Source organism: Cebus imitator, unplaced genomic scaffold, assembly GCF_001604975.1.
Source record: "Cebus imitator isolate Cc_AM_T3 unplaced genomic scaffold, Cebus_imitator-1.0 Scaffold733, whole genome shotgun sequence".
Classification (NCBI taxonomy): Eukaryota; Metazoa; Chordata; class Mammalia; order Primates; family Cebidae; genus Cebus; species Cebus imitator.
This window is the reverse complement of record NW_016108048.1, coordinates 322,706-350,452: the sequence shown is the minus strand read 5'-3', so window position 1 is coordinate 350,452 and position 27,747 is coordinate 322,706. Positions and strand designations below refer to the sequence as shown.

General features: G+C 38.0%; 2 protein-coding genes across 5 annotated transcripts in view; one reads left to right on the top strand and one right to left on the bottom strand.

The window, feature by feature from the left end:
- ZRSR2 (zinc finger CCCH-type, RNA binding motif and serine/arginine rich 2) overlaps positions 1-16,712 on the top strand; it is a 36,189-nt gene extending 19,477 nt beyond the window's left edge. Inside the window, exons 6-11 of the mRNA XM_017519285.2 lie at positions 1,557-1,595; positions 2,514-2,632; positions 8,856-9,069; positions 11,792-11,847; positions 13,667-13,776; positions 16,207-16,712. Coding sequence (XP_017374774.1) covers positions 1,557-1,595; positions 2,514-2,632; positions 8,856-9,069; positions 11,792-11,847; positions 13,667-13,776; positions 16,207-16,694 — 1,026 coding nt within the window. The 3' untranslated portion in view covers positions 16,695-16,712. The remainder of the gene's footprint in view (positions 1-1,556; positions 1,596-2,513; positions 2,633-8,855; positions 9,070-11,791; positions 11,848-13,666; positions 13,777-16,206) is intronic.
- Positions 16,713-19,528: 2,816 nt separating this feature from the next.
- AP1S2 (adaptor related protein complex 1 subunit sigma 2) overlaps positions 19,529-27,747 on the bottom strand; it is a 29,743-nt gene continuing 21,524 nt past the window's right edge. Inside the window, exons 5-6 of one of the 4 annotated variants that reach the window (XM_017519279.2) lie at positions 21,703-21,711; positions 19,529-20,840 (exon numbers count right to left, since the gene is read on the bottom strand). In XM_017519279.2, the coding sequence (XP_017374768.1) occupies positions 20,793-20,840; positions 21,703-21,711 (57 nt within the window). In that variant the 3' untranslated portion in view covers positions 19,529-20,792. Of the gene's footprint in view, positions 20,841-21,702; positions 21,712-23,345; positions 26,286-27,747 lie in introns of those variants that run through there. The other 3 variants (XM_017519281.2, XM_017519280.1, XM_017519283.1) reach the window with 3 other exon arrangements.

Sequence of the window (27,747 nt, the reverse complement as noted above, 5' to 3'; positions counted from 1 at the left end):
AGACGGGGTTTCACCATGTTGACCAGGATGGTCTCAATCTCTTGACCTCGTGATCCACCCGCCTCGGCCTCCCAAAGTGCTGGGATTACAGGCTTGAGCCACCGCGCCCGGCCAAGTTTTATATTTTTAGTAGAAACGGGGTTTCACCATGTTGGCCAGGCTGGTCTCAATCTCCTGACCTCAAGTGATTCCCTGCCTCAGCCTCCCGAAGTGCTGGTGTGAGCCACCACACCGGACCTTTTAACAGATCATTTTTATTTTACTATAAAAAATGAAGAATGGGGAACAGTGACCAGTTAGAAGGCCTGTGATTCCAAATAAAGATAACTACACAGATTTGGGGTGTGTCAAGGCAGAGTCAGTGGGACTCTAGCTAGTAGATTGAATGGGAGAGAGGACAAGGAGAGAGAAGGGAATTCAAGTCATATTTTTAGGTTTTTAATTTGAATAGACAGATGACTGGCAGCACTATTGACAGAGGGAGCATTCAGGTGGATGTGGGCCAGGGAGGGTAGAGGACAAGAGCTCTGTTTTGAGCACTACAAATAAGCAGTTAGACATAACAGTCTTATGGAATGCTTTAAGGGGTTAGGGAAGATAAAACTGTCTGTTGAACATAGGTACAACTTGTTCAAATGCAATTAGGTAGAAATTTACTGGCTTATTACAGAACCTCCTTTGCCTTATTAAAAAGTTAGAATTTTCTCCTAAATGCTAATTACCACTGGTCATGTCATATTTTAGCTTCTGTTAAATGGGCCACCACACCCTGCTAATTTTTGCATTTTTAGTAGAGACGGGTTTTCACCATGTTGGCCAAGACGGTCTCAATCTCTTGACCTCGTGATCTACCTGCCTTGGCCTTCCAAAGTGCTGGTATTACAGGCATGAGCCACTGCGCCCGGCCTTGTTTTATATTCACTAATACCTCCTCTTACAAACTAGAACATGGTATATATACTCAAATATACTAAATATTACTATTATTGAAACTGTTATAAGACTGTTTAAAATATTTTGCAATGTGATCTAGTACATTTTCTATTTGAATAGAACGTCTCAGCTATGGGCTGGGCATGGTGGCTCACGCCTGTAATCCCAGCACTTTGGGAGGCCAAGGTGGGTGGGTTGCTTGAGCTCAGGAGTTCGAGACCAGTCTGGGCAACATGGTGAAACCCCATCTCTACAGAAAATAGAAAAATTAGCCAAGCATGGTGGTGCATGCCTGTAGTCCCAGCTACTAGGAAGGCTGAGGTGGGAGGATCACTTGACCCTGTGAGCGGAGGTTGCAGTGAGCTGAGGTCATGCCATTGCACTCCAGCCTGGGTGACAGAGTGAGACCGTGTCTCAAAAAGAAAAAAAAGAAGTCTCAGCTATATATCCTTTGAAAGCTTTTCAAAAAATCTGTGCTTCAAAGGAAAACTAGAACCGGAAACCATGTGTGCTCATGTGCATGTGTGTTTTAATTGTTACACTTGAGTTTCTTAACCAGAAAACCAGATGTGACTTAGCTGACTTCTAGGTTTTCATTAGTCCTATGTTTGCACCATTTTTAGGAAGCTGTGCAGAAGATGCTGGATCGGGCTGAAAATGAGGTATTTTTTAAACCTTTCATTGAGAATTTGAGACCAATTAATGTTTCCTTAGAATGATAGTTCCAGTAATGTTAGTTTTGTGGTAGGTTGCTTAGATCATGTTTGGATATCTGGAATCATGTTTGTGGTCCTTTAATTTACACAACAACAACAAAATTTACTGATGAGCAAATACAAATGGTATACATGACCCCTGTGGACTGGACTTGTTTAGAGTCCGTACAGTGTGTTTAAGCAACATCACATACCGTTTGCCTCCAGTGGACAGTTTACCTTGAATCAGAGTAACTTCCATTTCTGTCTGTGGTGGTTCCCTAATAAGTTCTTGGACTCTTTTTTTCTTTTCTTTCTTTTTTTTTCTTTTGAGACAGAGTTTCGCTCTTGTTGCCCAGGCTGGGGTGCAATGGTGTGATCTAGGCTCACCATAACCTCCACCTCCTGGGTTCAAGCGATTCTCCTGTTTCAGCCTCCCAAGTAGGTAGGATTACAGGCATGCGCCACCACACCCAGCTAATTTTGTATTTTTAGTAGAGATGGGGTTTCTCCATGTTGGTCAGGCTGGTCTCGAACTCCTGACCTCAGGTGATCCGCCTGCCTCGGCCTCCCAAAGTGCTGGGATTACAGGCATGAGCCACCATGCCCAGCCTTCTTGGGCTCTTTTTAGAATTGATGGAAACCTTGGTGGCTGCCCCTGGTTGCAGTAGTGATCCCAGATAAAGAAAAGTGACCAGGAGCCAAAAGAGAAATGGAGCTCATATCTTAGTACTGTTGTTTGTAAAGTCTTGATTGCCTATTACAACTTAAATGTTTGCATTTAAATGAAAAATGTTTATCTTTGAGGAAAATATTTTAATATACTTTGAAACAGTCTTTCATGGGTTTTTACACCACCAGTAAAGTCATGTTTATTTTTAACAGTTGGAAAATGGTACCACATGGCAAAACCCAGAACCACCCATGGATTTCAGAGTAATGGAGAAGGATCGAGCTAATTGTCCCTTCTACAGTAAAACAGGAGCTTGCAGATTTGGAGATAGGTAATTTTGTTTTATCATGTCAGAATGAAGTGATTCAAAATGTTGAAGTTTTTGAGTTCTTTTGGGAGAGGCACAAGCCTCTGTTTCAAATGTCTGTCATCATACATCTGCTGCTTTCTTGCCGCTGCTCTCATTTTTCCAGCTGATCATCCTCTGCTTTGACCATCTCTGTTCCTTCTATCTTTGTTCCCCGGGTGGGCTTAGCCTAGTTCTCTGAGGGTGCTTCCTTTCTATTCCACATCTTTAGGAAGCACTTTTGCTTGTTGGTTTCTTCCTGAGCTTGCATTGGTCCATGGTGGACAACTGGGATGGGGAAATAATATATTTGAAGATGCTTGGAGCAGCTTGGCTTTAGTTTTTGAAGGGCAAACACTGTGCCCAAAACAGGCTTTTTTTTTTTTTTTTGAGACAGTCTCGCTCTGTCGCCCAGGCTGGAGTGCAGTGGTGTGATCTCGGCACACTGCAACTTCCACCTCCCGGGTTCAAATGATTCTGTTGCCTCAGCCTCCCATGTAGCTGGGACTACAGGCATGCACCACCACACTCAGCTAATTTTTTGTATTTTTAGTAGAGACAGGGTTTCACTGTATTAGCTAGGATGATCTCAATCTGACCTCGTGATCTGCCCACCGCAGCCTCCTAAAGTGCTGAGATTACAGGTGTGAGCCACTGCACCTGGCCAATAGGCTTTTAAAACTTGGCATGTGCCAGGAGTTCCAGGCTGTAGTAGGCTATGATCACACCACTGTACTCCAACCTGGGTGACAAAACAAGAGCCTGCCTCAAAAAAGGAAAAAACAAAAAAAAACTTGTCATGTGTAAAGGGATATCTGTGAAAGACAGGATCCAAATGAGGAGAGGAAAAGTGTTTTAATTTCTAGTGTCAGTGAGTGTGCTCAGACTCAGCAACAGACCCCTGGGTTCAAAAATGGGCTTCAGTGGCTGTCACTCTGTGAAAGTTGCTTAAGCTCTGTGTGCCTTGATTCTCTCGTGTGTGAAATGGGATTAAATATAGTCTCATCTTTCTGAGGAGGCTGTGAGGCTGAAATGATCACACACATGGGAAGCTGGGAGAACAGGGCCCGGGAGTACTTGCTGGTATTTTCATTATTGTGACTCTTGCCATTATTCTCTGAGACACTCTTCTTGTTCCCTGCCCCTTTTGGGTCAATGTTTTTGAAAGAAGACATTCATGTGGAAACCTGGTGTTGATCTCTTAAGTCATTTAGCAAGTATTTGAACACCTATTATATGGCAGGTAATGGTGATTTTTATAATTTGGCTTGTTTATGAATGAACAACTTAAAGTAGGTAAATAATTCCTAATGGTGAATGAGTCCATCTGAGGCAAAATCTAATAATTATCGCCATATATTCTGCAGAAGAGAAGATCTAATCATAACCTTAACATCCTATTAATCCTTAAAAGGGATATGAATAGTAAAGTTCAGATGTATTTAATCAGAAACCATATGTCATCTGTCAGGTTTACTTTATTCATAAAAGTTTCCATGCTGTGAGGATTTCTTTCCCTTCTTCTTTGAAAATATAGCCTTCTCTATGATTCTTTTCTTTTTCTTTTTTAATTTAAACATTCATACCATTTTTATTTTTATTTATTTATTTATTTTTTTGAGATGGAATTTTGCTCTTGTTGCCCAGGCTGGAGTGCAATGGCACGATCTTGGCTCACCCCAACCTCTACCTCCCAGGTTCAAGCGATCCTCCTGCCTTAGCCTCCCAAGTAGCTGGGATTACAAGCATATGCCACCACAACCAGCTAATTTTTTATCTTTAGGAGAGGTGTGATTTCACCATTTTAGGCTGGTCTCAAACTCCTGACCTTAGGTGATCCACCCACCTTGGCCTCCTAAAGTGCCGGGATTATAGGCGTGAGTCACCATGCCTGGCCATTTTTCATTTTTTAACAGTGGTTCTCAATCCTGGATGCATGTTAGAGTCATCTAGAAAGCTTTAAAAAATTATGTCCTACCTCAAGTTGAGTAAATCAGAATATCAGGGCCGGGTGTGGTGGCTCACACCTCTTATCCCAGCACTTTAGGATGCCAAGGCAGGCAGATTGCTTGAGCTCAGGACTTGGAGACCAGCCTTGGCAATATGGTATAACCTAGCCTCTATAAAAATAAAAATAATAATAAATAAAAGAATATCAGGGATTTGGGTGGCATTAGTTTGGAAATGTCCTCAGGTATTTCTAGTGTGCCCTAGGATTGAGAGCCACTAATGTCGGATATGTACGCCCTTTTGTATTTTAGAGGTGGGATTGCAGATGTCCAGAATGTCTGTGAAAAGATTCACAGGATCTGCAAACTAGTAGACAGCCTCCTCTTGAAAAACTTGACCAAGAAAAGGAAAGAGACTTTATTCCCTTTGGTACCTTTAGAAGCGTTTCTCAAATATGCACTTAATCTGAGCAAGAAACGGTAATAATTGATTGGTGTAAAAAACTTCCCACCAAAGAAAAATGCACTGTGAGTTAACCTTTCAGAGACAACTGAGACTCTATGTAAGTTCACATTTGCGTGGGTAGTTGAACCAAATTGCAGTTAAGGTTTTCCAGCTGCAGGATCCCTGATGTAGGATCTAGCTCTAACATTTCCTCTAAAGTTAAGACCCATGGTAGCCTGATTCTTGATTCTCCTTTTGTTGGGCGTGAGAGGAGGGGAGAGATGTCTTAAACGATTTCGAGAACTTGGCTGACAGGCCCTTCCTTGCAGAAAGAGGGAATGGCCCGTCATGCCCTCAGATTCCATCTCCTCAACTCAGTTCAGGGAAATAGGGACAGTGGTCAAATTCATTTGTGAACATTCCTTATAATTTTTATAGCCATATGAAATTTTCCTATCACAGCTATCAAAGTATGAGAGCAATGTAGAGATTTTCATCATTCAAGAGATAAGTTGTGACATAAAACTCTGCAAAATTAGCAGTTACAAAATCCAGCACCATCCCTTTAGACAAGTAGACCATTCTGTTCCCCTTTTCTGGAGAGCCTTGGTGACTTGCTCCAGATTGTATAGCCGTTCTGCTCTGTCATTAAGTTTTGTCAGACCATCAGAGGAACACTTCTATCACCTAAGCATTTCTTTGGTTGGTTATTTTTATAATTAGTACAGAGTTCAGTTCTTGAGCCATTCTGGAATTGGTGTTTTTGGAGTCACAGCTTTGAGGGGAATCTATTTGTTTTTCTCCTAAAAGGCAGTAATTACTCATGGAAGGTAAAACTTACTGGTCTATTTATAACTCACTTAATTCCAAAAGTGATTTAAAGAAGGCTCATGATCTAGTGCATTAAGTTAAAGTAAAGGAAATTGAAAGCAAGGAGAGGAAGAAAAAGCGAATTATTTTCTCTGGGTTTTTATTTCTCCATATTTGAATGCATCTCAAGCAGATAATAAGCTGTAATTCTTACCAAAAAGGAAGAATGAGTGATAGCTCTAGAAAGATGAAAATTTTCCTGGCACCGGATTCTAAAGATTTCTCCTGTGGAATATTTTACAAAAATATTAAATAGGAAAGTGGATGATAACATTAATAGATGTTTTATAACAGTTGCATATGTAATTTTCATGAGAATGTTTCTTATAGTGACCTTCAATAAATGATTGCAGCTTAACTTTATTTATTTATTTATTTATTTATTTGATGGAGTCTTGCTCTGTCGCTCAGGCTTGAATGCAATGGCACAATCTTGGCCAACTGCAACCTTCGCCTCCAGGGTTCAAGCAATTCTCCTTCCTCAGCTTCCCGAGTAGCTGGGATTACAGGCGTGTGCCACCATACCCAGCTACTTTTTTATATTTTTGGTAGATACGGGGTTTGACTATGTTGGCCAGGCTGGTCTCGAATTCCTGACCTCAAGTGATCCTCCTGCCTCGGCTTCCCAAAGTGCTGGAATGACAGGTGTGAGCTACCGTGCCTGGCCTGCAGCTTAACTTTAACATGCAATGTGGTGATTCTATGTAGGACAAAGGTAGTGGGTACCAGGAGTACTTCCTTGAGAAGAAAAAGAGGAGTAGTCAGTTAGCTATAGCTGGGAAGGCATTTGGATACCCACACCATTTATTGGCCATCCTTGGCCTAAAGTAATATCCAACAACCGTGGGTTTTTGCAGCAAAGTGACTTAAGTGTCAGAATAATGGGTAAATAGTATGCCCTAAACCAGTGGTTCCCAAATATGGCTGATCTTCAGGACTAGGTAGGGAGCTACTTTGAAAATATGGGTCCCCCACCCCTTGAGGTCTGATCAGATGGTCTAGGGTAGGAAGAAATCTGTTCTTCCCAGGTAATTCTGAGAACCACAAAGTCTTGGGGCCATAGCTTTAGACTGCCTTCGTAAATGTCACTTCTCTTAGTTGACTTTTCAGTAAAAGCTATAGGACTGGCCTTTTGTATACACTTAGATTATAAGGATTGTCTTTAGGTCAGGTGGGATTTTTCCCCAAACAGGGATTTCGTTTCTATTCCAAAACTGACAAATGCTTATTTGACATCCTGGGAACTAGGCCCAAGTTCATTCAGATCTAGGAATTCCTTGAGCAGAATTTTAACCTCTTTAAATTGGTTCCTTGTTAAATTGTGTGTGCTTCTTACTTATAACATTTTGATTCACTGTTAGTGTTGCCAGCCAGGTTGAGTCTTCACTCTTTATTCTGTCAGTAGTTGGGAAGAGGGATCTAATTACAAGGTCTCTAATTGAATAATCCAGGAGGTCATTTTGAAAATAGAAAATTTCATGTTAATGAACATTGATTAAGCATTTCTGAGCTAAGCATGATGTATGCTGGGTATTCTGTGAGCATTACCTCAATAGGTACTTAGAGAGACGTTACAGACGTGGAAAGTGTGATTAAACATTTAGTCACTTCGGGGCCATTGTTGCTTTTTCCCAATACATCCTATTCTTCAACTTTCTTCCTTCCTAAATTCTGTGGATTTCCCCACCCCACCAAAAAAATTTTGTCTTACCAATTTTTAACTGGCAACATAACCAGGAAAAATTTGCATATTTGGAAGCTTGAACTACATTTCCCCCCTCATTTTATGTTAGGAGAAGGAAGTAAATAAGAAAGTAAACTCATATGAAGGATTTTTGAAATATTATTTAGGTACAGTGTGGTCAGCTTAGCCTTGATCCAGTTTAAACTATGAAAAGAAAATTGTTCTTCACAATGGTTAGCCACCTTCATTAAATAACAGTTAAATGATGCAGCTACGGTAGCTCATACCTGTAATCCCAGAGCTTTGGGAAGCCGAGGCAGAAGGATCACTTGGAGCCAGGAGCATGAGACCAGCCTGGGCAACATAGCGAGACTCTGTCCTTACAAAAATAAAAAAAATTAGCTGGGAGTCATAGCATGCACCTGTGGCATGCGCCAGCTACTTAGGAGGCTGAGGCAGACGGATCAGTTGAGCCCGGGGAATCCAAGGTTGCAGTGAAGTATGATCATACCATTGCATTCCAACCTGTGTGACAGAACTAGACCCTGTCTCTAAAACAAATTATATTTCTTATGCCCTATCATGAACAGGCGCCAGATTGTAGATTAATGCAGATGTCTTGGATCACTCTTTTCCCAGCCATATGACGCGGGCAAGTGTGCTTTTCTAGGTCTCAGCTTCCTTCTTTGGAAAGTGGAGAAAATACTAGTCCTAGAGGGATACAAGGATCAGAGGGGAAAAATGTAAAAATGCCGTGAGAGCTACAAGATGCTGTACACAGATGAGACTGAATTGCTTCATTAACTGGAAATTCTTGGATTACCCTATTGTCTAAACATTGAGTCCACCGACAATTGTACAGAACCAGGATTGCATTGTTAGTTCCCACCTTCCTCTCAGCAGTCCCACATGTGACATCTTCATGCATATCACACATCCCGTCACACCAATCAGTGGGCCTTCTTTTCCCTTATGGTTCAACATGTATGAGGCTTCCTGAACTTCATTCAAAGGCAGCTGAATGGTATATGAACTTTGAAATCTTTCCAGCTTGACGTTAAAACAGCAAGTGCCAAGTTTCAGCACTTAAAACAATCCTCTTAAGTGCTGAAACTTGGCATCTGTGTGGGGTTTATTATCTTTCAGTTAAGTCAAAACAACTAAATTACATGAGTTTCTATCTCAAAATTTAAAGCATGTGTTTTGTGTGTAATTTTAAATTATTGGTCTAGTGAATTTAAGTTTTTCTTTCATCTGCAGATGTTCACGTAAACATAATTTCCCAACATCCAGTCCTACCCTTCTTATTAAGAGCATGTTTACAACATTTGGAATGGAGCAGTGCAGGAGGGATGACTATGACCCTGATGCAAGCCTGGAGTACAGCGAGGAAGAAACCTACCAACAGTTCCTAGATTTCTATGAGGATGTGCTGCCTGAGTTCAAGAACGTGGGGAAAGTGATTCAGTTCAAGGTGGGCATGTGTGTGGATGGGACTGCTTTGCTTCACCCTGCAGTACTTAATGGCACAGGCTCAGCTGGGGTCAGGCACGCTTGCACTCTGTAAATGTGACTTCCCTCTTTCTCTCTTTCCACTCCCTACCTCGTTGCCAGTGTCGCATCAATACCACATGAAATCATAAATTGTACTAGCATGGTATTTCCTGAATGCTAGGGGTCTAGATTGGAAAGGATCTTTCATTTATTTAGTAGCTTTGTGCTCTGATTCTTTTCAAACACATGAATTCTCTGTATCAGGTCCCCTGCACATAGCCATCTAGTCCTTCACTTAGAAGCTACATGTGACAAATGGTGCATTCCCTTCCTTCCTCTGTAAGTGGCTTCCATGTACACAGTGTGACACAATTTCATTCACTAAGTTTGTTGGTGCATTATGTTGACAGTGCCGAGTTGCAGCTTCTACCCAAGGTGTATGTTCTTTCTTCTAGAGCCACACAGAAACATAAATCATAAATCTAGATTCAAACCCCCTCTTACTTTTTTTTTTTTTTTGCATTGATTTTATTCATTGGATACTTTCAGTACTAAATATAGTATTATAAAAACCATCGTCTGTGATGCAGCATACTTGCTGAAAAGGCATTCAGATGACACATAATTATTTTAAAATATTCCTTAATCCAAGGCTAAGGCCAGATGTAATCTCAGCTGCTCACAGGACCCATTAGTTGAATTCTAACAGGGTGAAGCTCCCTGCCTTGTCTATTATTTCATCAGATCTGAACTGGAATGCCTTCATTATGTTGAGGCAAGGAAATTGTCCCATAATTTGGGAAAAGACAGGAATGAAACCGTAATTTTTTTTCCTGCTAGTTGCAAATGATGATGAAAAGTTGGAACATCCCCCCAAAAAACAAAGATATTCCTGACATTTAAGGCTATACTTCTATCAACTGATTTTAAGATTTGTAAAAATTCTTTTTCATTTTTTTTTCCTCCTTAACCTTTTGTTTCTGTGGCATATACCTTCCTGTTTTCACACTACTTTTCAGCACAAGCAATAGCCACTAAAGTGGAACTGCCTGGTCACACACACATAATATCATGTTAGAAGCTGGCAGAAGAGGCCATGTGGTTTGACTAGCCCTGTGCTTTTGAACAAGTCTTGTCACTTCTTCCTGCCTTTTCTTTATCCTGAAAGTGAGGGGATTGGATTACATCAGTGGTTTTCCTTGTAGGGTTTCTTGATTATACTGCTTCTGTGAAGTGGTAGTGGGGCTGCTTTCAAAACTTCACACTAGTTCATGGAAATTGCACCATTGCTTGCAACAGGCTGCACCCACAAACCACAACCACCACAACGTATTTTTTCTTTTGTTTAGAGTTCTCTCACCCTAGCTTGCACAACTGACATGGACTCCTGAAGCATTTTATTCTTCCTTCTAAGGGTGGTGTTACAAACTGTCATGGAGTGTGGATCCTGCCCCTTTTTGGATACCCTAAGAAAAATACTCCCAAACAAATTTGTAAAATTATAGATTCATTTTGAACATAAATGCTAAACACTAGTATGAATATTTGAAGACCTTTCTTTATACCAAGATATAAAAACAAATCAGATTTGTCACTGTTGAAGGCAAATTATCACATATTTAACCTAACCAGTAATAGGAACAGTACATATAAAAATGGGATGATATTCACACCTATCAGGCAAAAATATTATAAATTCTATTAATACCAAGAGTAGATGAAGATGTGTACATTAGTAAAAACTATCTCAGAGAGCAGTTTGTCTATACCTAGTGAAGGTACGTGTAACCTATAAATTGGCACACTCCTGGCTATGCCCAGTAGAGAGAGATCTTTATACCCACAGAAACCTGTTCAAGAATGCTGACTGCAGTACTGTTTGTGGATGAAGAATTGGAAGCATCTTGAAAAACCATCATTAGAGGAATAGATAAGTTTTATAATTTGGTATATCCAGTATACAGTAGTTAAGATGAATCATTAAGTTTACATGACTACATCTTGAAAAAAGAATGTGGAATAAATATTATTTATATAAAATTTTGAAACATACAAAGCAATACTATCTGTTGCTTATCAATACATATTACCTGTTTCTTTTTGCATATATATAAATAAATATGTGTATACCCATTATAAATAATAGACATTTATGTATATGATACGTATGTGTGGTTTTTGGCCTGAATATGGTGTATGTATATATGCCTGTATCTGTGTATCTGTATCTGTGTCTTTGTAGGTCTGTGTATGGATATGTGTGTTTGTGTTTGTAATGTGAAGACTACACTCAGCCTGTGGAGAATGTTCACCAATGTGATGGAGGGAGAAGAATGGGATAGAAGGGCTTCAACTGGGTCTTTAATGTTTTACATATTTAAATATTCTCATTCAAGAGTGGAAAACGTTAGTGTTAAATCTAGGTAGTGTATATATAGGCTGAATGATGTATTCTGCATTTTTATGCATGTGTGAAACATTTCATATTTGTGGGAAAAAACAGACCTGGACCAACAGGGATCAGGCATGCTGCCATGTGCCAAGTAAGCCTGAAATAGATGCAAGAGTCAGCTAGTATCTCTATTTTGGAATCTTTGATTGGTAACTACTTTGGGGAATGTTAGCCTGGACAAACTACCTTTGATGAATGGCTAGTTTCTTTTACTGAGTTTTTTATGATAGCGTTCTTCATTGCTCCCTAGGTCAGCTGCAATTTGGAACCGCACCTGAGGGGCAACGTATATGTTCAGTACCAGTCGTAAGTATTTTGCTTGTGAATGTCTTCCTATTTTGCCACAGTTTGTTGTTCTGTTTTTGTTGATGTGCTGAATGTTTTTACTGGATATATAGCTTTTGTATGTTTTATTTATTTTTTATTTTTATTTTATTTTTATTTATTTTTTTCTGAGACAAAGTCTTGCTCTGTCGCCCAGGCTAGAGTGCAATGGCGTAGTCTTGGCTTACTGCAACCTCCGCCTCCTGGGTTCAAGCGATTCTCCTGCCTCAGCCTCCCTAGTAGCCAGGATTATAGGTGCCTGCTACCATGCACAGCTAATTTTTGTATTTTTAGTAGAGACAGGGTTTAACCATGTTGGCCAGGCTGGTCTCGAACTCCTGACCTTGTTATCTGCCCGCCTGGCCTCCCAAAGTGCTGGGCGCTTGGCATTATTGTTTTTTGAGATGGAGTTTCACTCTTGTTATCCAGGCAGGAGTGCAATGGTGTGGTCTCAGCTCACTGCAACCTCTGCCTCCCAGGTTAAAGCGATTTTCCTGCCTCCACCTCCCTGGTAGCTGGAAGTACAGGTGCCTGCCACCACACCCGGCTAATTTTTTGTATTTTTAGTAGAGATGGGGTTTCACCTTGATGACCAGGCTGGTCCTGAACTCCTGACCTCAGGTGATCCATTCACCTCAGCCTCCTAAAGTACTGGGATTACAGGCATAAGCCACCGTGCCTGGCCCAGCTTTCATATATTTTAAAATATTTTAAACTATTTAAATAAAATTTAAATAAATCTAAATATTTAAAATGTAAATATTAAGAGTTGAAACAGAAATATAGAGTGGATTTTAAAATAATATAAGCTGGGGATGGTGGCTCATGCCTGTCATCCCAACACTTTTGGAGGCTGAAGTAGGAGGATCATTTGTGGCCGGGAGTTCAAGACCAGCCTAGTCAACATGGTGAAAAATACAAAATATTAGCTGGGCGTGGTGGTGGGTGCCTGTAATCCCAGCTACTTGGGAGGCTAAGGCAGGAGAATTGCTTGAAGAGAGACCTCATTTCTACAAAAAATTTAAAAAATGAGCTGAGTGTGGTGACATGTGCTGGTAGTCCAAGCTATATGTGAGGCTGAGGCAGGAGGATCACTTGAGCCCAGAAAGTTGAGGCTGCAGTGAGGTATGACTGTACCACTGCCCTCTAGCCTGGGGGACAGAGTGAGAGTGAGACTCCATCTCAAAAAGAAAAAATGATACATTTGTATTTCATTCTTCGTAGTTACATAGTTTTGAATGTTTTATAATATGGTTATATTATTACTCATAATTTTAACAATTAAAATGCAAACTAAAAAGGGATAGCTAGCATAGAGAACATAAAAGTATAGTGAAAGAGCCAGAGATTGAAGCCCAGAATCATCTTAGTGTGTGTTTAACCAGCTAAGAGAGCAATTTCTGTATCATGTCTGCTTATCTTACTGTTTGCCTAGACCATCCCATGGCTAATGGGTTAAATTAACCAGCATAATAAGTAGAATAGCAATCCTGTCTGAGAAAAGAATAGGCCCTAACAATGGAAAACACTTCTGCATTTTTAATGCTCCTATCTTTTGGATTAAGAAGCTTTGATTCAAGCCAATTTCCATGCATCGAAACCTCTCAGAGGGTTAGTAAAAAGGGTTCTTGAATACATCGTGAGCTTTGAGAGCTTGAATGTTTTAATGCCTCCTCCCTAGGCACAAAATCAGTGAACTTGGTGGTCCTATAATAAATTAATAACAGGGTTAGTGAATAGCAGGGCTAATCTACATATTAGGAAGTTACTGTAAAGCATATCATTTGATTTTGGTTTAAAGGGAAGAAGAATGCCAAGCAGCCCTTTCTCTGTTTAACGGACGATGGTATGCCGGACGACAGCTTCAGTGCGAATTCTGCCCCGTGACCCGGTGGAAAATGGCGATTTGTGGTAAAAGACAAAGTGATGATTTCTTTCCTCAGTTGTTCCTCTGCTATGTAAAGGGATATTCTTTGGGGGGAAACCCAGTATTCTGAAGTGGTGAGCCATAGCTTTTTGCCTCACACAGTAGATGAGCAGCGATCTTTTATAAAGAACACCGCAGTTTAGATCTGTAACCAACCTCATGAGTCACTTGATGGACGAAGTGACTGAGGTCACAACGTATCGGTGACAGAGTTGGGTCTAGAATCCAGTCTTCCGATCTTCAGTTCTGGGCTGTCTGACAAATCAGGAAGCCTGAGGAGTTACATCTGTGGGAAGCCCATTTCCCTTGCTGCAGTTTCAGAGGTATTTTCTATTCATTGGCTCTCTTCGCTTGAGCTGGCTGTTTGTTTCTTTCCCTCTTTGTCCCTAATGAATCTTCTGTCATTGCCACCTACATTACCTTACCCATAGCATTTCCTGCCTTACTTGGAATACCTGCTTTTGTGCACTGGAAGCTAATTGTAGGCTTAGGATCAGTTAAACATGCATTCAATCAGACTGATATCAGACGGTGGCAACCCAGTCAGGAAATGATCCAGTCTTGTGCAGAGAGTAGCCAGCAGTTTTGAAGGCCTAGTTATGTTCAGATTTCTCTCAGTGGGCCATTCCCCAGGTGAAAAGAGATGAGCTCTAAATGCCTCCGGGGAGCACTTATCTTACCCTTTACTTGTATTTCTTTGCTCTATACATGGCTGCTTAACACAAAGTCGGGATCTTTGGCAAGCTTGTCTTCCTGGATGCTGTCATTTTGAAACCACTTATGAAGGGAAAAGAAAGATCTTAGGATTCCTTGCTAAGGGAAACCAAAAGAACCATTACCCCTTAAGTTTAAAGGCTCAGGGCATGAAAGAGATAGAATTGTTTGCTTCATAAAGGCAGTTACTTCTGTCAGTTCCTGGGACTCCAGTATGATTTCAGTGAGGAGCTTCTGACTGTGACTTTTGACTCTTCCAAAGGAGGAGACTTTCAAAAACAACAACAACAACAACAACAACAACTTTATTTTCCTTATTGACTAAAGACACTGAGCATCTTTTTCTGTCATTGTCATTGGCCACTTGTATGTCTTTGGAGAGATGTCTGTTTGGATCCTTTGCCCATTTTTTTAACTAGGATCTTTGTCTTTTTATTATTGAGTTGTAAGAATTCTTGGCATATTCTTCATACGAGTACCTGGTCACAAATATGATTTGCAAATATTTTCTCCCATTTTGTAGGTTGTCTTTTCACTTTGTGTTCTTTTGAAATACACGTTTTAAATTTGGATGAAGTCCGATTTACCTATTTTTTTGTTTGTGCTTTTGGTGTCACATCTAGGATGACATTGCTTATCCCAGGGTCACAAAGATTTACTTGTATGTTTTCTTCAGAGTCATAGTTTAATTTCTTAACATTTAGGTATTGGATCCAGTTTGAGTTAATTTTTGTAGATAGTGTATAGTACGGAGGTATTTCACTTCTAACTGTTGTGCATATCTGAGGAATTTACAGCTTTAAAAATAAGTTTGAGAACCCCAAAGACCTCAAAATTGTTCAAATAGATTATCATTGATAAGAGTCTTCTGTATTAAAAGCACTTAGTGAATCTGAGATATTAGTGCAATGTTTATGATCTTAAAGTGTAAAGAAAATATAGACTCCTCCATGTTTAATAGGCTTTCTCTTTTTTTTTTGAGACAGAGTCTCGCTCTGTTGCCCAGGCTGGAGTGCAGTGGCATGATTTCGGCTCACTGCAACCTCTGCCTCCTGGGTTTAAGTGATTCTCGTGCCTCAGCCTCCTGAATAGCTGGGATTACAGGTGCCTGCCACAACGCCCAGCTAATTTTTGTATTTTTTAGTAGAGACAGGGTTTCGCTATGTTGGCCAGGCTGGTCTCGAACACCTGACCTCAGGTGATCTGCCTGCCTCTGCCTCCCAAAGTGCTAGGATTACATGTGTGAGCCACCATGCCCAGCCAGGCCTTCTCTTTTGACCAGTGGTTCTGGCCTACCACCTCCATGCCCTCGAGAAACCACCCTACTACAGGGACCCAAAGAGCTGACTCTTTGATGTTAATCAGGGATCAAAATCGTCAATCAGTGGGAAACCCTGGAAAAGATAACATGGTCACCATTTTGTTCAGTTGCAGTCTGCACCATAATCCAATGGGAGCACGAGCTATTCTTCTTAATGAAAACTTCGGATTTGTTACCTTTCAGAGTGTCATTTGTTAGAGCACTTTTGAAATTGTGGGAACCAAATTATGGCATCAATTTATGTAAGCCCCTTTTACATACACAGGTAGAAAATAGTTCTAGCATATCCAAACATCAGAAATGTACCTTCTGAAAAGGATAAAGTAGCATCTTCAGAACATGCAGTGATAAGTGCTGTTTTGTCACTGTGCCATTGCAGGTTTATTTGAAATACAACAGTGCCCAAGAGGAAAACACTGCAACTTTCTTCATGTGTTCAGAAATCCCAACAATGAATTCTGGGAAGCGAATAGAGACATCTACTTGTCTCCAGATCGGACTGGCTCCTCCTTTGGCAAGAACTCTGAGAGGAGGGAGAGGATGGGCCACCACGACGAATACTACAGCAGGCTGCGGGGAAGGAGAAACCCAAGTCCAGACCACTCCTACAAAAGAAATGGGGAATCCGAGAGGAAAAGGAGTAGTCACAGGGGGAAGAAATCTCACAAACGCACATCAAAGAGTCGGGAGAGGCACAGTTCACGAAGCAGAGGAAGAAATAGGGACCGCAGCCGGGGCCGGGGCAGCCGGAGTCAGAGCCGCAGAAGCCACCGCAGCCGGAGCCAAAGTTCCTCTAGGTCCCGAAGTCGTGGGAGGAGGAGGTCAGGTAATAGAGACAGAACTGTTCAAAGTCCCAAATCCAAATAAACTTGTTTTGTTCTTAAATGATGGTAGATCTTATTTATTGTGGTTGCTACATACTCGGATAGAAGGCTATGAATGCAGATGGGTTTGCAAGTCTGGCTGACACCTATGTAGCTTGGAATTCTATTTAAAAATATTTTTGTTCTCTCATAATCACGAAGTATGTTTAGTATAGAAAACATAAAATATATAAATAACAACATGAAAATTACTTGTAATCCTAACCTTGAGAGATAACTAAACATTGGAGCATTGTTTTAGTGTGTACACTTTTTTCTTTTTCTTTTTAGAGATAGGTTTTCACGCTTGTTGCCCAGGTGGGAGCAGTGGCATGATCATAGCTCACTGCAGCCTCAAACTCCTAGGTTCAAGTGATCTTCCTGTCTCAGCTTCCCAAGTAGCTGAGACTACAGGTACACACTACCACACCTGGCTAATTTTTAAACATTTTTTTTGGGGAGACAGGGTTTTGCCATGTTGACCAAGCTGGTCTTGAACTCCTGGGCTCAAAGGATCCTCCCACCTTGTCTTCCCAAGTGCTGGGATTATAGGTGTGAGCCACCACACCCAGCCCTATGTACACATTTTTTTATATAAAGAACATATATGAATGCAGTTGAATATGCTTTTATTCACGAGAAGCATTGTCATATTTTATCAAGCCCTGTTCTTCGTTTTACTCACTGCACAGTATGGATCTACCAGTTTTTTCAACCATATTCTCATTGTTAGATTTTAAATTTTGTGCTATTAAAGAATCCTGTGCTGAAAACAATCCTGTGATGAATTTTCTTAAATACTTCCACATATTTTTGATCATTTCCTTAGCATAAATTATATCAAGGAGATGAATACTAAAATATGTTCAAGTTGCCTGCCAGACCACAAAACATTTATGTCAACAATAAACCTTGCTGCTCCCACAACGCCAAGTAATTTTAATCCTTACCAATTTGATAAATTTTATGTGTTCGTGTATTGAATGTTCTTTGATTCTTGTTTGCCCCCTACCCCTTTTTTTAGCGATAGGGTCTTGCTATGTCGCCCAGGCTGGAGTCCAGTGAGTGTTCACATGATCGTTGTGTACTATAGCCTCAAACTCCTGGGCTCAAACAGTCCTCTTGGCTCAGCCTCCTCAATAGCTGAGACTACAGGTGAGCGTAACTGTGCCCTGCTTGTTTGCTCTTTATTAATAATCTATTGGATTTTTCTATGTGTAATAGTTGAACAGCTTTTTTGCTTTAAAGTTCATTTTCTCAGCTTTAAAGTACTGACAGGCAAAGTCCATTTTTTCCCCCTACTCTTCAGCTGGGGGCTGTCATGGTATACTTTTTTAAATAGTGTGTTGGGAAGTTCTTTATATAGGAGTAAAGCTGGTTTCTGTCATTTCCAGGAATATTAGGGTAATTGCTACTAAATATGCCTAGTGTTAAAGCAATCCTGGTATAAAAATCAGAATGGTCAGAGAATAGAACCTAATGCAGAAAAAGCTTCAAGCAAAAATATTACACCTAGACACCAGCTTTATCAATTTTTTTATAACTTTCTTTCCATTGACATACTTGGGATCTTGAATTTTGGAGTATGTGACATTTGTTAATTTGCCATTTGGGAATAAGGACTTAAGATACATAAAATACTGAAACATTAATGAAATTTAGATAGGAAGAAAGTTTCTTCAAAATTGGGATTTCTGCATGATATCTGCCAAGGATGAGAGTTCTTTAATGTGTAGTCAATAAAAGAAATCATGCATGTGGTCTAGGAGAATTTCACTTTAAAAAATCGGATTTGTTCCAGACTCTAAATGCCTGCTTATCCCTGAAAATGACTGAACTATATCTACTGGTTTCAGTAATGCTGAGTTATTATCATTAAATCCAGTATTTGATACTTTTCTAAATATGATCAAGATGTATGCAATTAAATGTGGTCCGCAATGCCGAAATCTTAGTAGATCATGGAGGATAAGAGAGAAAACCACCATCTTGAGCTCAAGACAACTGAAATATTGATGACTTTCCCCTCAAATGTTAATAGGCAGTGGTAGGGTAGAAGGGCAGGAAGTTTTTAAACCACTGACTGGTTCATTATCCTGCTAAATGTCCATCTTGAACTTAAATTTATTAATGGTTTATATATATATTGTCTGATTACAATTTATGTTTCAAAAGTTCCAACTATGTGTTGCTGGCAGAAGCCCACAGTCCTGTTTTCAGTAAATAGCTAGCTGCATGTTGGAGGCTTTTTAAACCTATAAATGTCTTTTTTTCCAGTAGACTAGCAATTTAATTTGATGGTAGGTCCTGCCTCCTCCATAAATATCCCGGTTTTAGAATGTAGCATTTCCTATCTGTAGTAATAGGAGGTCCCTTAACTATCACGATAGCCATAGATTTGATTTGTTGCATACATTAGGTAGTACAGTTGGCAAATATTAGTCGCTTTCTGTTATGTGTGCTAGCACCTTCAGTTCACAAGGGGGTAAAAGGAATCTAGTTGCTTTGAAATACCTTTTGATTACCTGGAATAATCTGAGTTGTTCATTCAGAAAGCATAGAAAAGTCAACTGCATCAAGGTTTTAAAAGCAGCATTTATTGATTGAAAACAAATGTGTAGATAAGCTCACAACAGCATGGAATCCATGTTATTTAATGAAGTACATGAAGACTCCTTAGATCTTCCACCATGTATCTTGTGTGTGCTTGTAACAACCACCATATTCAAATGGAGGGGAATTTTCAATATTTTACTGAAAAAAAATTAGAAATTCTTTCTTCAGCAGCTCTCCATAGTTTGACAAACTTTTGGAAAGAGATAAAAACACACTCCAGTATTTGTACGTTGAACGTTTATTACAACTAATTGGCGAAGTGATAAGACAGTGCTCACGTGGCCTGAATATTGGTCACAATCACAACAAAGCTTAATCCAGCCCAGCATATACAAGTGAAAGTATAAACCATGAAGACATGTTTAGATATGTATAAGTACTTAGAAAAGTGACGCTGAACAATTATATAGCTTTAAAAAATATAGGGCCAACTAATGCCATTTTACCTCATTCAACTCTCATTTTATATGAAACATGTCTTTTTAAATTTTTATAAGACTTCTGTTAACTAGGCAGTGCCATGGAAAGAAAGGAAGCTTTTGTAAAGTTTGCAGCACTTCTAAGTGGAGAGAAGCAAATAGGGAAGCAAAATAAATTTGGCATTAACAAGCATCCCAGAAGGAACATTCATGCTTTGAACAATGACTTTACACATAACACTGTGAAGAGAGCAACATGTTTTCTGTAAGATACTGTTATGAAGAATTCCTGGCAAATTAACATTCTCACTTTATTTTGGGCATCAAAAACTACGCATGTCATTATGACCACAAAAAAATTCATCTCAGGAGTCAAATGTGCCTTGGCCTTAAAAATTATGTGCTTACTATTATGAAACAATCCTGTTTCTCATCCCAGATTCAGAATGCCTAAGAAATAATTTTTAAAGTATCATTCCAATTAAGTCATTACAAATAATTCCCTTTATTTTTGAAAATATTCCCTTTTATTTTTGAAAGGTATGTAATTTCCAATAGGAGTCTTTGGAGTAAATTTGCTTTTTAAAGTTTCAACAAAGCTAAGTCTCCATTCATTTGATATGCGACATGTAATTCCCTTTCTTTTTTTTATATATACCGAAATGCTGCACTAGTCTTTGGTTTCATAAAACCAGGTTTCACATTATAATTTAAGTTTCCTTTGTCAAATACAGTAATTAATAAATGTATACTGCCTGATTTTACATGTATATGTGCCATTTTCATATGTGCACATAATCAGATTAAGAGAAACTGACCTTTAAACTTTAAAATATCCAGAAAAGGTATCTTTTTCTGCTACCATTCTAATTCATATTTAAGTCCCTTATCACTTGATTAACTAAAGTTCCCTTTAAAAAAAAATGTGTAGGCATGAATGAAGCAGCTTAGCAAAACAGTAACACTGACAAGACATCATCTTATACCATTAGCTAACATGGACATGAAGGGAGTGATCATCTACAGTGTGTAAAATGCCACAAGAAGTCATCAACAAGGGAGGAGAGTTATGTCAGTCCAATTTCTTCAAGAACACTACGTGGGGTTTCAGCTTCCTGTGGAGGGAAAATGTGAGACTCTGGTAAGCAGATCCAGGGAGTCTTGAGAATGTGAAAAATTGACATGGAGAACATGCTTGTTTTAGAGAATCAAGAAAGCAATTTCGTGTCACAGTAGTATTCTAATAGTGGCAGGCAGTGGTTAGTTGGGGTTTTGTGCCCCAAACATTGGAGACCACTAAAGGACCGTTTCAGCATTCATTAAGTCCCTGCTAATTACGTACCAACATGTTTCAGCATTCATTAAATACCTGCTAATTACCTACCAACATGCTGGATGCTGTTGCTGTAAGGCAAAAAGCACTCAAGCCCAGTGCAAGCCTGCTGGCAAATTATGAAATCACTGCTACTCAATTATATCTATGAAAGGTAAGTTATCTTCATGGTAAAATTCAAAACCTCTTCCCTCTGTGTTCCCACAATTCTTCACCTAATGTTGTGTTCCATGCTTTCTGTCACATGCATTTATAGAAATGTCTTCCTCTTGGAGATTTTAGTTAACTGTGTCCACAGCAGCAAGTCTTCAGAAACAGCTATCTTCCCAGACCTCCCCAGGGCAACCAATGGCATCACTAGAGGCCACATACAGAAAGAATACCCTGGGACAAAGGCATTTTTGTTCTGTGTAGCAACCAATACTGGTTTTTAAATGTCAAAGGAGGTCAAAACAAACCAGGCATATCCAGAAAAAAATTAGTTAAAAATTTTCCAAAGTGGCTGATTTTGCAAATCACAAAATAAAGGACCAAGGAGGCCAACTTTCAGGTATTACTAGCAACGAATTTTGTAATTAAAAGGCAACATTGTCTTTTAATGAGGGAAAATAATATAAATTTCTGGTATCCAGTAATAAACTTACTTTTGCATCCTAATCATGGTACAGCACAAAACAAGGAGAAGAGAAATTATATTAAACCATAAATCTTTAGAATATTAATTGCATGTAAAGCACTTCATGGTGTAATCTTAGGTAAATTAAACTCTATGGTCTGTTTCTTTATTTGGAAAATATGGGTAACAGTACTTACCTTCATATGTTGAGATATTGAGTTAAGGTTCTGCCTAATTTATAGAAAGTGCTCCAAAAATGTTAGGTGATACAGTTACACACTTGAAATCTAAATGAAGGTATTTAGCCTTTAGTACTAAATGCAAGTACTATAAACCAATTCTATTTATAAAGCTCATGACCTTTTAGTATGTCTGTGTAGTAATGAAAAATGGGTAAAAATTAGCTTTAGTGAAAAAAGGTATTTTTTAAAACAAGAGTCTAACCTATGAAGTATTCTTGCCCCCCCAAATTGAACCTCAATCTAATCAGGTTACAGATCTAAATAGAGATGAGGGATAAAAGAACAAGCTAAATATTCCCACATGAATACGATGGCCAAATCCATAGGGTAGGACGTTCTGCAGCATAAATAACCTGGTTTAAAAAAAATGACAAGGGGGGAAAAAAGCAGAAGACTTGTTAAAGATTAAGAGACTTAAAAGACACATCAACCAGATACAATGTGAGAGTCTTGGTTGGAAACCGATTCTAACAAATCAAATATAAAAAGGCATTTTTTAGACAATTAGGAAAAACTGAGCCAGGCACAAGATATTAATTATTAATTGCTGTTAATTTTGTTGGGTGTGGTATACATCTGTTAGGGACACATACTGAAGTATTAAAGACAATGACAGAATGTCTAGGGCTTGCTCTAAAATACTGAGGCAAAAATGGGGGGAGTGTTTGGGGAAACTATTTGACATCTAAATCACATAAATATTAAAGAAAAATTTAAAATAATTATTTCCATGTAATGTTAAATAGTTTAAAAGTTCATGTGGCCTTTAATGTATTAAAAGATGCCTACATTGAATTCTACACAGTTTACATTCTCAGCTTATCCATGTAAAAATGTCCCACAACTACTGCTTGGAGCTGGTCAGACTTTTCCCCATGTGCTCACTGACTGCAATCTTATATAGCATTTCCTGAAGAGAATCATGCTGCTTATCAAACATGCATTATTGAAAATATCTGTCCTTTCTAAAAGGCCTAGTTTCAAAGATTTACAGATTTTATTCTTGTGAGACTTGTACAGATAGAGTTTAAAAATAAAATGTGTTGATAATATGAAATGGAACTTTCATATGTTCACACTGAAACTGTAGCTCAAAATTAGCCAGAAAAGCTATTATCTAAAGTAGTAAAATTTGTAGAAACAAAAAGTCAAATGGTGGTTACCAGGTGCTGGGGGAGAGGGAGAAATGGGGAATTGTTGATTAATAGGTATAGACTTTCAGTTTTGCAAGACAAAAAAGTTCTGGAGATCTGCTGCACAACAATGTGAATATACTTAACACAACTGAACTGTATACTTAAAACTGCATAAGATGGTGAATTCTGTGTTATGTGTTTTTAACCACAATTTTTAAAATTTGCCTGGAAAAATGAAAATATAACAAGTTATGAGGGATGGAGAAGAAAAAAGTCATTCACAAGAGACGAAGTACATGCAATACTTTTATTTTAGACATGCAAGGAAAGCTATTTCAGAATCTACTAATTTAAAGCAAGCAGCTGTATACAGATAGCAAAAGAAGCAACATTTTGTTACAGCTTAGCACAAGGCATCCAACACAAACAGGCATGAGACAATGCATATTTATGTAGCATTAAAACCAGATGAATAACATATTGTGGGGCAGGAGGAGGAATGGAGGGGAAAAATGGAAATGAAAGACCAATGTGTTTCAATGCTTCCAATGTATGGTGCTAAATTTCCCATTTGATAGCACATCCAGGTGCTTCAAATGCAGTGCATTACAGTGAGAATGTTAAGAATGGAAAATCTTGTCTGTATACCTGCCTAATGCTAAATGTGGTCAAAATACATTTTCATACATCTTCTTTCAGTGGTAAATCAGTTTGAACATCTTGTGAAGTTATTGTTTAATAACTTACTTAACTCAGGCTTTATGCTCTCTAGATATAAACAATGAATTGTTTTCCTTTTGTAATAAAATATGCTGTGTGTTTTATTAAAAGAATATGCAAGTTACCAATATTAAAGGTTTTAAAATTCAGAAATATAATGCCACAGTTAACAAAGCATTAAGTATTTAAACAAGGACTTAATATATTAGAATGCCATCACTAGTAAAATATAAGTATTTAGGTATTAAAAGTGAATATTACAATTTTTGAACTATATAAACTCAGCATTAATCCTTTGAAAGAGTTATTGTTAAGCAACAGATATTGTAGAACAGACTTTTCAGACATAGCTCTCTAATAAGTTCTTAAAGGGATTGTTTGATATTATATAGCACAAGTGTGATTCAATAAATGTGGCACTACAAAATTTCCTAAGACTGAATGTTTTAACCTTAAATATATAATAGCACAAATTAATTTTAGTTTCTTGTATTATTTTCACATTTACTTTTATGTGATACATTAGAACACATTAGCTCATACAGATTGTAAGATAATCACACAAAATAGTTTCTTTTTTTAACCTCAATATTTGAAGACCAAACCATACTATGTATTACGGTACTGCTCATTTTGACCTAGCACTTCAGCTATATTTTCTTTGGTAAATATTTTAATGATTGTCATGTTTTCCTCTTGTAAGATTAATCATAGGTGGTTCATTAATGATAATATGTATGTGTTTAAGATTTAATATTACTCAAAACACTTCTAGGTCATATTTTATCAAGATGAGATTAAATCCGTTTCAGAGAGGAATGAGCTGTATTAAGATCACATATAGAATGAAAATAAAACAGAAAAGTTTGGAATGTGAACAGGAAAATAATACAATCATAAAAGTACTAGTTCTGAAATATTCTACTATAATTATGCAAGATAATAAATCACCATGCTGAGGATATTTTCTTTCATATGTATATCAGCATTCTATTTCCTCTGTGAAATTCTGCATACTCGGTGGGTAGTCATTTAGTACACAGGGACATTAAAATATTCATGACGTGGCTACAAAAGAAATGCATATATTCTTACACACAGTATACAAACTGACATAGACACAATCAGATTTCTAGAACATTTAGTTCACAGTAAAGATAACTAAAACTTAAGTTTCTGTTTGTTTTTGTTCTTTGGTGTAAGGCTGAATATTTAACTTCTAAACAATGCCCAAGAATTTAGATTCATTTTTTTCTAACTTTACTATATATAGTGGTCAAAAGGATCACTGACATCCTCCAAAAATTCTACAAAATCCTAAAACACTATATTTACTACTAATACTATGAAAAGATTTTCAGTGTAAGCCATCTGGTCAATAATGAGTTGACCAAAAATTCAATTAGAATATTCCCCTTCCACCAGTGTTTAAATTCATCAGAATTTTATTACATGAACTAAAGAACCTAGAGAAAAATCCTTCCTGATAAAAAGTGGAAAAGTAGTCACTCATCTGGTATTTTAAGTAGCAATGAAGGTTTTTAACAGTTTACTTATAGCTACAAAAGCAAAAAATCCAAAGAATGTGACTAAGACTGAGGATATTACTTTTTAAAAAATCCTCAAGACAGATTTTAACGAATTCTCCAAACAGATTTGAGTGTCTACAGAAGGACTTCTAGGGGCTCCAAGAGTTCTCTGAAATTAGAAACAAAATGATGTACAAATGTTCCTGGGGAGAGGGCACATCACCCTTCAGGCTCTCAAAGGGATTATATCCCCACCAGAAAGCAATTTTAAAATTGCTTATTTGAGTGTCTTTAAAGTATCCTCATTTTAATATTTATTCAAGTTGAAGCTTTGAAATGTTGAACTACAAAATCATGTAAACGGTTTCAAAAAAAAAATCTAACAAATCCCTAAACTTACACAACCGTTAAATACAAAAGTATCTGAAGACAAAAGCCAGTTACATTTTAATCCTCAAAGAATTCCTAAATATTTTAAAGAGATAGCTGCCCTTTCCTCCCCACTCAGAATAGATTATAGTGGAATGAAGCAGCAAGTTAAAATCATATTAATAAGAAATTAAACTCCCAACTACTTCATTTTCTTATAGAAGCTCTCATTTTCATAGGGAAATTCTTCTTTATCAATGGCATTAGTGATTCACAGTATTTAATGAATGCTTTTCGTATCAATGAACCTCTGAACCTATTTCCATATTCTGTGTAAAAAATAAATTATAAGCCCCAATAATGGATAATTATCCAAGCAAAATTCCCTATGAAAATATTAGTTTAATGAAGTAATTGGGACTATCCCTTGGGACTTAATGTAATTTGACTTTTCAGGTAATGCTAAATGTAAATAACAAACTTGACAAAATTGTAATTACAAACTGAATTTATATATCCTACTACATTTTGATGCATGTCAGTACTCCGGCACGTATTCTAGTACGCTTTCTTATACCCAATGAAACTCTTGCTGTGATACATAGTCTCTGTTTTCTGGAGAAAGAACAAGAAAAGTTTAAGTCTGTCAAATAACCTTTTCCTAAATAATACCAACCTGTCAAATAGCCTTTTGCCTAAATAATACCAGTTCTTTGAGGCTTTGTATTATAGTTTTTCATCTTTTTATTTTCTCTCTTAATTTTCTATCATACCATGTAAAAACCAACCATCTAGAGCTCATGCTTATTAAAAGAAAAGAGGTGGTTTCCCAAATAGAATTGAATATGCGACCATTCCTCCCCAGGAGACTTACTATGAACTACACCAACAATCATACAGGAACAATTCTCAACATGACCACCCAGGCATTTCCACCACTTATACTCTGACACACTTTTTACTACTTTTAGGAAAGAAAAGGGTTGATGATAAGCCAAACTATTCTTTACAGCCAATGATCCATATTACTATACTTAAATAAGAAATTAGCATCTATTAGTTGTGAGAATACTCTTCATAGGGAGAAACGCTTCTTCATTGGAAAAACATCCTTCAAGAAGAAAAGAAACTCTAAAATGCACCAAAATAAATGAATTCTTTTTACCATTTTTAAGTCGCTTTAACAATGTTTTAAATAATTTCCCACTTTAGACTACTAGGGTCAGAAAAAGTTCTGTTATAAATGCCTTAAGGACCACTTAACATTTAAGGTAATTTTTTAGCTAAATGATGTGCCCATAATTAACCAAAATATTTTCCTCTCAGATATAAAAAAAGTAGATTGAATTACAAACTCCAGTTTATAATTGAATCTCTCTCTTACCACCAGTACCTCTTGTGAGTCACATAAAAATTATATCGATTAGGAATTAGGGAGGGTGAGAGTAAAGTCTATCATAGCACACAAGAGACCCTGTGCAGGCCTAAGCCTACTATGTTGTTCTTCCCCTGGGTACCTGTACGAAACAGTCACATATAATACTTAGCAAACTATCAGTTTCTTAAAACACTAAAACCCCAGTGATTTCAGTTAAGTGAGAATAAAGGCCACAATGAAAACAGTGAGAAAAAAAATTTTTTAATCCAGTTGTATTATACAACTATAAACCACATATTGTCCTTAGTACTGATTCTCTGGAGACCTATTCTTTGAATAAAGATGACAATGTATTATTTCAGCCTGAAACGGACCTTCAGTCTCAGGAACTCTTTTTTACTTCTCACTAATTTGCTCCTCACTAAGTCTACTGCCAACTCCTCACACTGTCCTCAAGCTATATACACTCCTCCCCTTCTCTCCAGTCCCAACGATTCTCCTTTAGATGATGTGATTTCTCAAGACTAAGAAAATGACATTTTCTCAATTTTGCTCATCTTACTGATGAATTAAAGAAAAAAAAAGTCTACAGCTTTACCCATTATCACCTCATAACCAAGGAGAAAGACTTCTCATTCAAGACCAATGTTTTTGATTCCACTCCCATTTTCCCTTCCAATATACTTTTTTTTTTTTTTT